Here is a 15,921-nt window from a genome sequence, read left to right on the forward strand (position 1 = left end):
TTAAGATTCGTAAAAAGTTCTTGCTTGAGTATTTTTGTCATGTTCAAACTAATTACTATTGGGGCCAGATGTTTTTTATAGTGGAGAGAATTACTTCCTGCATTAAGCTATAGAAAATGATCAGGAACGTTTGAGAGCAAAAATCTCCTTCTGACCTTGCAGAAGTGGGGGCATAAGGGTTGTTATTGTAGAATCATAATAATCCTCCCAGGGTCAAGAGTTAGAGTGTAGGAAGCCAACCAACAGGACCATATTTCACAGAATAAAGATTGTGGTTATTAAAGCCCATGGGAATTACAGTGAAACATACAGTGCACAATGGAATAAATAAAAAGTTAGACCCGGGTATTACTTTGATCATTTTAGGGACCTGACACCAAAATTGTTGAAGACATGGGCAGAACTACCAAATTTGTGCTAGCATACCCAAACCCCTACATTCTCTCAACCAAATTGGAGAAACATGCAGGAAAATCTGATGTAACTGCACAGGAACATAATACCATCCAGAAGGTTATTTAAAGTTACCCTCTTGAAACAGATTGTTGACATAATTGTGTAATAGACTCAATTTGAGTCTCAGAAAGAGAATATTCGTTCCCACTCCAAAAGGGGATTGGCTGTATAAGTGGGGCCCTGGTGTTTAAGTTGAAGAAGAATCTTTTTAAAAAAATTGAGAGATGTCAGAACAGCTATTTTTATCATTGTATTACTTCGGTGGAGCAGGAGCTCCCTGTTAGCGTGGCCAACACATCAGGCGTCGTAACTGAAAGTTTAACATTGGACTATTCAGAGCCCTGATTGAATCCTATAGAACATCTATGAAATAAACTGGAAAATGCAGTCTGGAGAACCTGATTCAGTTGAGGCACTTTGCTCAGAGGGGGTCAAACAGAAGTCTCTGAAATATAAAGTAATAACTTGTTTGCAGTGGTTGCTTAAAATTGGAAGAACAAAGTATAATGTTAAAGTTCATGTCATTTTTTTCCCAGCCCTTCTTATTCATGTTTTTGTTTGAAATAATCTGTTGAATCAAAATAGACTGTTTTGTTAAATACAGATTAAAAAGTATTTTAGGGACAATTATGGGTTCTCTTCTTTTTTTTGGACTGAAGTATGCCAACACATTTGTCCTTTTATAGGACTTTATAGCTTCTTTGTAAAATATACATATAACTTAATTGCTCCCTTGCTTAGTGCATTATCAGTTGTCCGATAGCATGACTAGAGTAAAGCGAGCTTGCAAGGGTGTCTTTAGCAAGCTGCTGTGGTGAGCATCACATAAAAACATTCTTGGAACTTGCCCTTCAAAAGCTGCCTTCATATAGCTGTAATCTGATTATTAGGATGCTAAACACCCATGGCCAACTCAAAATTCCATGTGTGTTGTTTGGTTTTAACCAATATATAACATACAAAGTCAGAGATTCCATTAACTGAGAAGTCAGTTAGAGATGAAAGTTTATTTACTGACTCCAGAGCCTTTGGGTGTCTGGGTGAAAGTGTTGGTGTCTTCAGCATGCAAAATTACCATTTTCCATGAACATAAGTGTTTTTTTTTATCTTGCATTGGGAAAAGCGACTACTAGATTGTGGTTTTCCCATTTTTTCCTGTTTTTTAGTGCTACTGAAGCTAAAAGATATTTTTTGTTTGGTTATTTCATCAATTGTCTGCCTTATTCTCAGCTACTGGAGAACTTCTGTTTGATGGTCTCCTTTATTTGAAGAAGTATCTTTTGCTTTATTTCACACAACACTGCCATAAAAAATCCTATAAGGTCATTAGCCCTCCTTTACTTTTACTTCCCATTCTGCTGGAGCTGCACACACTGCATCAATTTTTTGCATCACCAGGCTTTCCTAGGATTTGTTTCATATTTTCACCAACTAAAGTGGATGAAGCTGCACTGGTAAATGCCAGCATTTGCCATAAGACTTGCCGTTTTTTTTTTTGTGATCATCCTATCTTTTTTGGGCTTGCATCCTTGATATCCTATAGTGTATGATCTAAATTATAGTGTCCATCGATGAATGACAGATATAATTGGTATTTTTGTACTCGGTTTCATTCTTTTACATGCATGTTCCCTGACAGATACAATTCCCTCCCCTATTCTGTGTTGACATGTTGTAGTATTTTTTTTTTCTAGCTAGAACTAGAAGGAGGGAAAAAAACGTTAAACCGGCTCTGAATTTTGTGCAACATTCCCATTCTCATAGAGGGGCAGCATACAGGGCCTAACCTATGGTACAGAATCTACAGTGATATATCCCTAATTAAATATCAAGTGAAATGGATTTTATTATGCATAAAAACCCTACTATTTCAATTGTGGGTATACAATGGTTTTTCAAATCCTCCACTGTTTTTTTTTGTTTTTTTTTAGCTTTGGGAATTCAAGTCATGTTCACACTTCTAAGCTATTGGTTCTGCATTTGGTCAAAATATAAATAAAAATTCCAAAACGTCACAAATTCCTATGTGCTTATTTCATCTAATGCAAAAGTTACATTTTAATTCTTCTTTGTCTTCTGTCTGCAGAGATTGTTCAACTTGACAACTATGACACAGAGTCCACCATACAGTTGGAACATGAAGACTTTCAAGAAGTAAGTTTAATTTACAGGAATTTAAGCATTGTAATACTGTGAAATGCAAATAACTAACCCTGCGCAATCACTGATAAATACATATATATAGCTACAAAATCAGTTCTCAAAACCACAGATGCTTCTTACATGGCTTTGCCAAACTTATATAAGTATACTGCATACACACTTTTTTTTACAAAAGCAGACTCCAGTGTCCAGATAGGACCCTGTCTGAGACGTATCTGAACACCTCTTTATCCTCAAGAACCATGATACTGGGATCCCTCCAACTACTGTTGTGAGTACCACAGGCCGCTAGACCAACATGCTCAAGTGGAGCAATCAGTTTTCCACATCCTACCGGAACCCTCTTTACCTGTGCATTGTTGGGTCTATACGAATCTTGTGACACCCATCTGCACAATGTAAGTCCTCTGACACCCATCATCACATAGTTGTATTACTAATGAGGAAGCCTGTCAGGTGAAACACGCCGGGTAACAAAAAAAAAGATGGCTGCAACCTTTTTATTTGGACGTTTTTATGATTTTGTATACAATGTATCTATTACGATTTCTAATTTGATCCCATATATATATATATATATATATATATATATATATATATAAATACTGACATATCGGGACAAATGTGTCACCTAGTTTTTTGTGTTATGAATTAACAACATGTTGACTAAATATTTAGTAAATATATTCAATTTTTCTCTGCCATCAAACCCCTCTGTCCTTTACCTTTTTTTTTTTATCCTTATAATGCATACACTTTAAAGAGAATAACTGTTTTAGCTGCATCTTTTAATAGTTTTGATCTTTTTTTTTTTTTTTTTTGTTTCAGACTTGCATATCAAGCACTCCTAACAAAAGGAAACCTGGAGAGTATGATTTTGAAACCATCAAGTTGATCAGCAATGGAGCCTATGGGTACATGATTCAAATTCTAGTTAACGCCTTTCAATGCACAGGGGTCACACAGAGGTCAAGCCCACTTGGGCACCTACTGAATCCTAAATCTCAACTTAAATAAGTTGTTCAAGCTGCTATTGTGTAGAGAACAAAACTGTTTGTTTGTAGCCTTCATTATGATGGGCAACTGCAGCAAAGCAAGGTGTTTTTTGATATTTTATTTTTTTAATTATATTTATATTCATTTTTTGTTGCTTTAAATGTAAATATTTTAAGAAATTATGAAGGCAGTGGAGACTTTAATAATATTTTATTGGCTTTGCCAGTAAGTTTTTGCCAAAATTTGCATGCTGTCTAATGTTAATTGGAAGAGCAGAGCTAATTAATTGCTGACTTAATTCTGAGTATGAGAAAAAATGATCTAAAATACTAAATGTGTAACTGGTGTCTCCCCTTAAAGATCTATACTGGACTACCCTAGGAGTATTGATGCCTGTTTTTGATAACAGTCATGGGCATTATTTGGACATGGTAAATGGTTAAAACTATATATTTTTGAATTGCAAAACAAGTTCTAGATGTAGTACATGATCTGCAGATGAAGGATCATTTACCTGCTGTGCAAGATTACTTTTTTTTATCAATAGGTCAGCGACAGCTGCACTGGGTGGAGCTTGGCCTTGTTTGTATTTTTAATTCTTGAAATCAATCCATTACTTTTATCTTCATCATCAACCTGCCAGGGTTTTATAAGTTTTTTTACACACAAGTAGATTGAGGTCAACCAATTTGATTGCTGTTCTGGTTAACGACCAACCAGTTGATTGTAAATCCAAAAACACTGTTCAAACCTGTACAAGATTCTGCCCTTATGAGTGTTTTTCCCAAATTGAAAGAGACCACAATTCCTTTTGGATGTGTTTAATCTTTTGTACACACGATACAATTTTCAATATTTACGAACATCCTAAATCTATCCACAGCTAACTTGATTCCACAAGAAAGGTGTTTTACAATTCAAAGGCTTTTGAATTCACCCCAGAACCAATTTCCCTAATCAGTGAAAAATGTTTAGTATTAAAATATTGTAGTGAATTTATTGCACCTTAAATATAGTGAATATTGATGTTAGATCATAATAAATTATTGATAATATTTATTTATCTTTTTAGTGCTGTGTACTTGGTGAGGCACAAAGAGACTAGGCAACGCTTTGCCATGAAGAAAATCAACAAACAAAATTTGATACTACGAAACCAGATCCAGCAAGTTTTTGTTGAGAGAGACATTCTTACCTTTGCAGAAAACCCCTTTGTAGTTAGCATGTTTTGTTCATTTGAAACTCGAAGACATCTCTGTATGGTGATGGAATATGTAGAGGGTTTGTACAGAAATTCTGTTTTCTCCACTATTTGTCTTGCTTTCAAAAATGTCTTGTACATAAAGAATTTGTATGGGCATGACCTATGCAAAATCAACTATACTGAATATATCAAAACAAGACATCATGTATTGTATTAGGTTTAGTCACACTCTTAGAAGTCTATTGTTGGTTCAGAGATAGCATTGTTTATATTGTGGGCCTGTAATTCTTAGGATTAACTCCTGGGTATGATAAATATATTTATATATTATATTTTAATCCTAAATAATGATATAATAAATAATTATAAATAATAAATTATAAAAAATATTGAAATATTAGACCACAACAATGTAGTTTATCAAAAAAAATTGTAAAGGTCAGGGATAATATTGGGCAAAATAAAAATCAGGGCACTGGGCAGTAATGTGAGTGGGGATGTCCCGCTCTGCCTCACCCCTGCATCCACCAACGCTTCCTGCTCACATCACCTATTAGATACGAGCAGCAATAGTAAATTCTGGGGGTGATGCCATGCAGCGGGTGAGCCAGGGCGGGACATCCCCACTCGAATCACTCGGAAGGGTGATGCGAGTGGCGACGTCCCGCCCTGGCTCACCCCCTGCACTGCTGCTGCTGCTGCTGCTGCTGCTTGCATCTACAGGGAGATGCAAAGCACAATGCAGGACTTCTGCATTGTACATCGCATCTTCTGGGTGATGCGAGCAGCAATAGTAAATTCCGGGGGTGGTGCCAGCGGTGATTTCCCACTGGCACCACCCCCAGAATTTACTATTGCTGCTCACATCAGCAGTTAGATGTGATGCACAATGCAGAAGTCCTGCATTGTGCATCGCATCTAACTGCTGATACGAGCAGCGGCCTGACCGGGACCCCGGGTGGTATTTAAAAGTAGATTTCTCGCCCTGCCATGCCCCTTAATTCAGAAAAACAATGTACCGCTTTTAGACATATAAATCTGGACAGAAATGAACCTCTCAGGAGGTTAAAGCAGTTTGAAAACTAGGGGCTGGTACACAATAATAATAATATTAATAACATTCCTTTATCATGCACCAGAGTGCATCAATCCTCGGCCACATTTTGTATGTCAACACTAAAATTTTTCTATTTGTCTTCTACTATAAAGGCAAGGAATACTTATAACATGCAAAAAAAAAAAAACAGAAAATGCTAAGCTATTTAAGTAAATTCAAGCTGGTGTTTATTAGCAAATTTAATGTATTCAAACAGTATGCTGTGTTATTGTTCTTCTTTCCTAGGTGGTGATTGCGCTACTCTTTTGAAGAACATGGGACCACTTCCAGTGGATATGAGCAGGTTGTATTTTGCAGAGACTGTCCTGGCGCTGGAATATCTACACAGTTATGGAATTGTTCACAGAGACCTCAAACCGGACAAGTAAATCATTTGTTTTAAAATTATGTACAACCTCATTTGCTTGTGTAACTTATTCAAACAAGACATGATAAATCTTTTTAGTCTGGATAGAGGAATATTAAATGCAGGACATGAAATATGCTGCAAATTTTTCAGTAATATCTGATGCAAGACCTGTCTATACAGATATTCTAGTAATGTATTGTTAAGCATAAACATAACTATATTCCTCCCCTCCATTTGACAGTGAATGATGTGTAAATATACATTTTGCTTTTTTTTTCAGTTGGTCCTGCCATTCATTATTTGCAGCTAATGTGTGTTCCTAATTGCACATTTTTCCTGTTTCTGCAGCTTGCTTATTACATCTCTTGGGCATATTAAGCTTACTGACTTTGGTCTGTCCAAAATTGGTTTAATGAACATGACTACAAATCTATATGAAGGACATATTGAGAAGGACACCCGGGAATTCCTTGACAAGCAGGTTGGTACAATCTAAAGCCACAAAAATGTCACCAACAGTAGTAGGGATGTATTTTTTGCATGATTTCAGAGTTATGGGTTATGTTACAACATATTGTGATACTGTAAGCAAATAGATATATATCAACATTTTAAAAAGCAAAGCTAATGCTGTTAAATGCTAATGTTAGTGCTGCCTTCCAAAAACGTGTTCATGTCTCATTTTTGTTGTTTGAGGATTACAACACACATGCTGTCATCTAGTAGTTGAGGGTTTACAAAACAGTTCTAGTTTCACACTGTCTGTGTGTGCTAGAGGTTGCCTCAGCATATCCATTTGGTCTGCTACTTCATTCCTGCAAGCCCCCCTCCACCACTAATCCAGTCTGTGGCTGATATTACAGCACTGTTGCTTAAAAAACCATGGCATGCACTTTGACCTCACCACTAATTCCTTATGGAAATATCCAGTTGTTAAGTACTAGTCATACTGTTAAGATAAGTATCAGTTTTTAAAACTGACAGAGAGGCACACCTTCCCTTTAGCTGGTCATTTTTAGGTGCAGAACCACCCCCTGATCAGGAACCATCCCTAACACATGCTTTGATACCAGTGTCAAGACATTTTAGGGAGGCACTTTTACCCTTCTCCACTCAAAAAAAAAAAAAAAAAAAGTATACAGAAAGTGGGGAAATTTCCATTTCTCTCAGAGACCCTTGTTGTGGGAAACTATCAATCCTCCATCAAAAGTCTACTCCACATATAGTATCCCTCCCCTTTTTGTGTACTGATCATTATTTGTTTTACGTTTGTATGATGCTTTACGAGGAAAACTTAATAAAAACCATTGACTTAAAGCTAATTCCACAAATCCCTCTGACTTCACTGCATTTATTACAGGACTCGTTAGTCTCTGCATATTCCTTTTTTTGGGTCTGTCATCCCTTTTAGCAAAAAAAGTCTATCCTTTTGACCAAAGATTGATCATTAAATCCCTTTCCCTGTTACATTTTACATGTTTGCAAGATACTAGTGTAAGTCATATGTGAACTCAAAAATGTTCTTCTTTGCTCCCTTTTTCTTTGTTAAATATACCTTTGAAAGCATTTTGTTATATCTGTTTGAAAAAAAAACATTGATCTTGTCAGAATATCAGAGCTGTTATGTTCCTTGTGTTCACTTCTTACATTACCCCAAAAAGTTAGCCCTCCCAGGTCTTATCTTGGAACTAGGTAACAAGTAAAAAAAAAAAACAAGTGGCCTTTATCCAGGCAATCAAATAAATGTGAAATTCAGGAGAACTTTATGTATAATTCTACATATTTCAGTTAGACTTTGGAAACAGGCTAAAGTTCCAGGCAAAAGGATTAGATCTTCTGCCACGTGTTTATTGCAGTCTGTGTCCCCATTTAGGCAATTCACATTTCTAGAACAAGTCAGGAGAAATCCTCTAATGGGGACAACTCTCTAAGAAGGAATACCTCTCATTTTAGAAACTTTTCTATTAACTTCTTTTTGCATCTCTGAGACAGGAGAGATGGAAAAAATGAACCTGGCAGGGTCTTAACCATTTTCTAGTCTAATTAGTAATCACAGAAAAAGTTTTGCACATATATATACACCGTGTTTCCCCGAAAATAAGACCTACCCCGAAAGTAAGCCCTAGCATGCTAATCATGCAAGGGTGAAATATAAGCCCTCCCCCGAAAGTAAGCCCTATTGGCTTCTTCGGAGGGTGTGGTCACGTGGTACACGGAGGGATACCAAGAGGAAGGAGGGAGCAGAGAGAGAGAGAGCAGGAGATTTCAAAAGCACTGGAGCAAGGGGTGAAGAAATCGCAGGGTTAATTAACCTACAGCACTCTGGTGTGACACTAGCACTAAGAGGTTGGTGGATTCTCTTTTCAAAAGGTCCTTGCTGGTATTTTATTCATTAGCAGCAATGCATATTTATTAATTGATTTTTTTTTTTTTTTTTGCTTTTACTCAGATTTAACATGTAACTCTATGAGTCACATGTTAATTGTCAGCACATTTTCTTGTTATGTTGCACTTGTTTGCTTATGAAGCTGTGTTTTTTTTCATTACTCATTTATGTCAATTCTTATTCATGACTTCTTGTATATAACAGAAGAAATCTGTGATTTTGACAGGTCACAGGTAACACAGAGGTATCTTTCTATAGTAATATTGGTTGCAGGTTTTGGTAAATACAGATTTTTGTACATGAATAAATATAGATTTTTTGTGAGAAAAATAAGACATCCCCTGAAAATAAGCCCTAATGAGATTTTCAGAGGTAAAATAAATATAAGACACTGTCTTATTTTCGGGGAAACACGGTATATATATTACACATTAAGGCTTGTTCACACCCTAGACTTGGCTGAGAAAAAAGGTTTGCATTAACCTACATATTTGTAATCATCAACTGGAAAAAATCTGCACCGTCTATTTCCAGACCTTAGGTCTTATAAATATGGGGTTCAGGTATAGACTCTGGACAGGCAAAGCAGTGAACAGATGAATTAATAAGCATTTGAGAACTGGTAGAATGGGAAAAGGCAGAAGATTAGTTTCTCAACTCCCAACTTAAGTCCTTTTTAAAAATTTCAGTTATTCTTTACACTAACAAGTTTTTAAAATTTTATCAAACTTAGATTTGCAGAAACCTTTGTTACCCTATGCCTATGCCAGATGTATACTTTTTTCTCACCTTTCAGGTCAATAATAGCCTTTGACATTGACGAATGCACCATGGTATCTCTACCACATGAAGAAAACAATCACAAAAATAAACCAATACTGAAAGTGCTCAAATAAAGGGAAAATTAATGGTACAAGTAAAAACATGAGAAATAACCACAATGCACAATAAGGAACAGGCCATAGGGCATGTTTACATGAATGATTACGCACTTGTGCTGTAATTGCTTCACACCACATGTGAACTCGGCCCCTTCACTATGTAGTCATTTGTCCATAGCAGTGCACAGGTCAGGCACTGAGTAGGAAAAACAACTGCCATTTTGTTATGTTTTTTCATCTTCCATTTATCCTTATTTGAGAGGTCTTCCTTTACTACCTACAAAAAATCTACAGTGAGATTTCCACTTCCGACAACTGTTACAAGAACAGGTTATTTTAAGCATCACCACTGAAAAATTTAAATGGGTTGTGGCGTGCCTTTTAAAATTATGTATAATACTACAAAACACTACAGAATCCTTTTATTTTTGGCTGTAAACTACTAAAACTCTAGAATCTGCTCCTGTTGTTTATGTACCTACAAAAATAGCCTTATCTCTTCAATTCACATATAGCAGTCAGGTACGTTACATGGCAACTCTGCACAGTCTAAGGCAGTGGTCGCCAAACTTTTCAGTCCTGGAGACCTCTAAAATTACTGGCAACTGATCGCGCATGCGCAGGAAGCTGGGTGTCAATCAAAAAGGAAAAAACATCCTCCATAGCGACACCATCATGACAAAACCTGGCCCAGGCTTAGACCTGCGATAGAGGAGAGTGGGCAAGTTGTGTCCAGGGACACAGCCCGCCCACTTCCCTGAGTCTGGGATTTGTACGGAGGTCATGGTCCACGACTCTGGCCGGTGCGCCCCGCCAGCAGAGTCTCTCCTGATTCTGCTGGGGGAGGCAGAGCCGCGGACCATCAGTTGGCGACCGCTGGTCTAAGGAAGCCACCTGGGCTACTGACCCGTACCCTGCTGTGTGTTATTTTAAAATATGCTAACTGCAGCCTGGCCACAGATTGCAACATAAGATGCTGTGCTGTGCTCGGGTTAATAAGACATGTCATTTTTACAGGTGCAATGTCACCCAAGCGGCTGTGGCGTGCTAGGCCACGACTAACCTAGGCCCTAGGTAACCCAGTAAGAAATCTTACCTTGGTTATGCCTCTTTAACTAATGAAATACCATTCTAGTATTGGAGACAAAACGATTTTTAGCTTCAAGCTATATGTTCAAATGTTATATTTTTTTGCTAAAGGGGCTGTTTCAGAACAGGCATGGTACAAAGTGCTATTTAGTAGAAATACTAAACTTCGTAAAACTTGTAGAATTTTTTTTTTAATTTAAATTTATTCTATAGGTTTGTGGAACCCCTGAATACATAGCACCTGAAGTAATCCTGCGGCAGGGTTATGGCAAACCTGTGGACTGGTGGGCAATGGGCATCATTCTGTATGAGTTTCTTGTGGGCTGTGTGCCATTCTTCGGTGACACTCCAGAAGAGTTGTTTGGACAAGTGATCAGTGGTAAGTTTTTAAATGTATTCCTTCTTGTGGTAAATGTGGAAGATGGCATGTGTTTTTCTGTACACATGTTTAAAAAAAAAAAAAAAAAACACTTTGTTACAATGCCTAAAAAACAAACAGACTTTCCATAATAGGGAAAAACTGTGCTGTTTTACTGTTTTTGATAATTAGACATTTATGATTTTCCCCTTACCCAGTAGTAATGTGTCCTCCATTCCAAACACATTAGCCTGCCATGTTAAATTCAGCTAGCTTCCTCAGTGGCTTAATAGAAATTCTAGTGTAATATGAGTCTGTACTAGGCAATCTGGTGATAAAACTATCCTCTTCAATCTTGGAAAACTTTAATAAATCAGGCCCATTAAGTGAAGTAGGTAGGTGGTAAAGTAAAATATATAATATTGGTCATGGTTTTGTTATCTGATATTGAGAGGTGGTTAGTTACTGTATCATGGGTCCCTTACTTGAGAATTCCAGTACATGAATATAGGAGAAGGTGGATAAAGAGAGTTGGAAGATTGGAGGATGATTGGTTGGTATACAATAACTGAGAGAGAGAATTTTTTGGATCTGAGATATTGTTGTAGGATATAGAAAGATGTATGAGGCATAGTTAAACACAGAAAGAGAGAAATGGGTATTGGGAATCCCTTCTCGATTCATCCCCACTGTAGGACCTCATGGTAAGCATCCAATACCCATTTTCTCTTCTTGTGTTTAACAACAGTTTTGTTAGAAATCAAGGAATGATCTTCCCTCGTGTCTCCCTGGTCATGGCATCCTGAAGCCTTTTTTTGTGGTCTCCAGTTCCTGGGAAGGGAGCAACAGATGAGCCACATTTTGATGCCTGTAAAGTAATTACGTATGTCTACTGCTAGCCAGATTATGTAGCAAAAGGTAAAAAAAAAGCTTGCACCATACTACAGAAGTGGCAGTATTAGATTTATTGTAGTTTTATTTTGGGAGTTACAATGTTTTAGCATCTTCCTAACAGCTGCCAAAATTCAACCATTGTTTTATTTAATGGCTTTCTTCTGCTTACAACTGTGGTATATATGAGTATATAACAATTTTACATTTCTTTTGATACTTATGTGCATGCTTAGGCAATACGGGATAGGGTGAGTGTATAGAAAAGTCCAAGGCCTGACTAAGAAGAAAGGGAATGAACTAGAGTTATAAACTACCTATTCTATTTAACATTTTAAATAAATTTGAACTGTTTCCCATTAGATTATGATTCAGGGTTTCCTTCCTGGTCTCTTTTTGTAGTGAGAGAATGTGTGGAAAACAAAGGCTACTCATTCAGATGTCATGTTGGGCAATTCAAAACTGAAGCCAAATAAAATCCAGTTAGGAGTAACATTGTTGCAAAAATAACTTTTCCTCCTATAAAAGTCTTGGAGTAATCTCTGGTTTTGTATGGAAGTACATTGTTGCATTTAATCTTTATATTGAGACATTTAGGTGGAGTGCAAAAAAGTTTGACTCCAAAAGGCTAATAACTAACAAATAGTAAAAATGTGAATGATAACTTAAAAAAAGGTGATATGATATCAGTGACTGAATTGATTTACTGCTGGGTGAAGATAGAAAAAATTGTATTTTTGTTACTTTTATGTTGCTGTTTATGAATTCCCTTAGTTTTCCTGAGGATGTTAAACTAGTTTAAGCAAACAGGTTTTCTTGTAAGTATACATGTGTTTGAATGCTAAATGCAGTGTTTGACAAAAAAAAAAGCTGCTGTTTTCCTATTTTGTTTGGAGTTTAAATACACCTTAAATGCACCTTAATGCCAAATGTTGCATCACAAAGCATGTCAAACACAGCCTGTAAACTTAGTGAGTTCCAAATGCTTTCTATGCCATTTGGCATGAGTTTTTACCACACCTTTAAAGGTTGGTGTTTACCTGGCCCTTGGTCATTACAACTATACATATGAATTATTAATAGTAAATGTGTTGTAATAAACACTTGAGCAGAAACAAAGTGCTTACGCCTTTTTCAGGCCTTCGGTGAGCCACAGTGTTCTGCTGAAGATCTCAAATACGGTCTTAGCCGTTCCTATTTCTGTTGGAGTGGACAGGGACTATTTTTTGCATGAAGCTGTGGCAGATAGTGCTGTGGTTCCTGAAAGTGACAAGGAGCTACCTTTGTTTCTGATGTATTTATTTGAATTCTTAAATGGTACACGTTTTCAGAATATTGAAGTAATTTTACAGTAGGTATGTTGCTTAAAACTTATAATGTAAAATAAGATGTCACTATGGTTTTTTCAGATGACATTGTGTGGCCAGGAGGGGAAGAAGCTCTTCCAATGGATGCTCAGGATCTCATCACACGTCTGTTGCGACAGAATCCATTGGATCGTCTAGGGACAGGTAAGTAACCTGCTGTGAACATACTCTAGCTGTATGCATTTATACCATTTTCATTATTAATGCAGATATATTCATATTTGTCATTGTGTACTGATGGATAAAACACAATTCTTACCACAATGCAGTCAGCTTTCTCATGGCTTGTTTTTCAAATTAAATGTCTTTATTCCAGCACTTTAGTTGTATGGACCTTCTTTTCCCATTACTTTTCTTTGTGTATTATATATGTTTGCTAGTTCTGTATCCTTCTATAAATTTTGTTGATTCTACATTCAGTGCAGTGTATGAGAATGCAGCTGAATGTATGAAAAGATGAGAAAGCGCAATGAAACATACAGCACCATTATCCTATTAGCAATACTCTAGAATTGTGCACATATGCAGGGATGCCAGAAAGTCAAGTGCACACCACAGTAGTTTTAAGTTCTCTCAGCTTTGCCACTGCATTTGAGTCTGAAGTCTGACTGCTGCCATGTGAATGGAAACAGAAGTCAGTTTCTGGTTCAATGACTTGATAACCTTAAAAAAAAATGGCTGTGGTCATGGTGTTGTGACCCAGTGTAGCAAACAAATGATGTCAGGCCCATACATGCCCTAGGTACCTGGAACTAGCACCTTCATAGTCTCTGAGACCTTTATATAAAAATTGATAAAATAACTGGCTTTCTTTTCGGCTCACTTCACCTTATTTGACTCCCACATTTGTTTCAGTATAAAGGAGATTACCACTGGTTAAGGGTGACTTACATTATTACTAGAAAGAAACATGAGAACAACTTTATATGAACGGATAGGAAGGTAAAGACCTTCTCTCCTTTCATGGCTACACATTTTTTTTCTTTTACATATTAAAAACATAAAAATAAATAAAAAGAACTACTTAATTTTGTGTGCTACTGCTGTATCCTAAAAATAAAAAAATTGAAGTGTGTGTCTTTAAAGGTAATCCCTGAATAACATTCGACATAATTCTTTATTTTATCCAAAACTTTCCAATTTTAAAAATATTTTTAATATATTGTAAAGTTTTGGATAAATTAAAGAACTATGTTGTATGTTAATAACTTTTAAAGTGATTGCCTTTACAGTGTCATTTTTTCAGTAGATTAAAATTTTTTTGATTTAATTCCTGTGGGATGTGGCATATCTTTTATAAATAAAGATTATTAACAATTAAACTGAAGGTAGATTTGGGCTGGGTCCAGCTTGCATTTATACTCTTTTATTCATAAACTTTTCTTTCATTTTTATCTGGAACAATTAATCTAATAGTTTGTGGATTGGCTATAAATCTTTTTCAGAATTGTAGATCATAATTTAATGTGATAAATTTCTTTCGTGCAATCAGGTGGGGCACAAGAAGTAAAGCATCATCTCTTCTTCCGATCCTTGGACTGGAATGGACTTCTGAGGCAGAAGGCTGAGTTTGTTCCACAGTTAGATGCTGAAGATGATACCAGCTATTTTGACAGTAAGACTGCAGTGAGGTTTTATGATGATAAACAATGTTTACTTGCATGTTGGCATGTTTACTATATGAACTATGGTTTACCCATATTATCCCCTACACACCAAAACAACAACAACAACAACAACAACAAAAAGCAAAACTATAAAGTAGTAAAATATAAATATTGATAACTCAAATGAACAAGCTTTTTTATTGTTTTATTTTGGGATGCATGCATATGCTTACTGCACATGCCTGCCCCTCCAACCAAGTGACCTAAAGCTCCATCTTAAATCATAAACTGTAAACCACAGACACACTATTTTCTATATGTTTCCCACCCCACCCCCTCTCTCACCACCAAGTAAACATTAAGTTTTCTAGGTTAATGTTGGTAAAAACTTCACTGTCTCTGTACATGTTATTTATAAGTTTTTCTCTTGCATTGCATTGTCAGCACGCTCAGAACGTTATCATCATCTGGCCTCTGAAGAAGATGATGAGACAAATGACGATGAGACCTCCATGGAAATTCGTCAATTTTCCTCTTGTTCTCATCGATTCAGCAAGGTATTGTTAGCAGTGACTGTCTCTCATTGTACAAAGATTACCTTGTCACAATATAAAATAGTTGGAAGTAATGACTGTAGTGTAATATACTTATACTTTTGTTAGCTAGCATGTTATTTAAAGTAGACGTGAACTGACAAAACAAACAAACCACCATGAAGAATTTCTCTTTTGTCAAATAACTAACTCCCTGGCTCCTGGTGGCTTTTTTCCCCTCTGTAAATTACATCTAAGTTTAGCTGTTTGTGATGTAAGCTTATAATGTAGTTATGTATGTTTTTTTTGTACACACAATCGTAGGTTTATAGCAGCTCAGAACATCTTGCTACACAACTCGGTCTTAGCTTTTCATCGACTGAAAGAAGCCATAGTGATGAAAAGGAAGAACGAGCGGAGAAGTGGGACAAAATCATGTCAAAGGAAGATGAAAACAATCAAACGCACACTGAGACCAGGTATTTATAATTTATACCAGAAATGTAATTAATAACAACAAGAAT

The 15,921-nt window shown here is 36.4% G+C and overlaps 1 protein-coding gene across 1 annotated transcript in view; it reads left to right on the plus strand.

The window, feature by feature from the left end:
• MAST3 (microtubule associated serine/threonine kinase 3) overlaps nt 1–15,921 on the plus strand; it is a 98,713-nt gene that overhangs the window by 61,576 nt on the left and 21,216 nt on the right. Inside the window, exons 17-21 of the mRNA XM_072405129.1 lie at nt 10,855–11,020; nt 13,300–13,401; nt 14,750–14,872; nt 15,309–15,421; nt 15,722–15,876. Coding sequence (XP_072261230.1) covers nt 10,855–11,020; nt 13,300–13,401; nt 14,750–14,872; nt 15,309–15,421; nt 15,722–15,876 — 659 coding nt within the window. The remainder of the gene's footprint in view (nt 1–10,854; nt 11,021–13,299; nt 13,402–14,749; nt 14,873–15,308; nt 15,422–15,721; nt 15,877–15,921) is intronic.

This window comes from Pyxicephalus adspersus, chromosome 3, assembly GCF_032062135.1.
Source record: "Pyxicephalus adspersus chromosome 3, UCB_Pads_2.0, whole genome shotgun sequence".
Taxonomy (NCBI): Eukaryota; Metazoa; Chordata; class Amphibia; order Anura; family Pyxicephalidae; genus Pyxicephalus; species Pyxicephalus adspersus.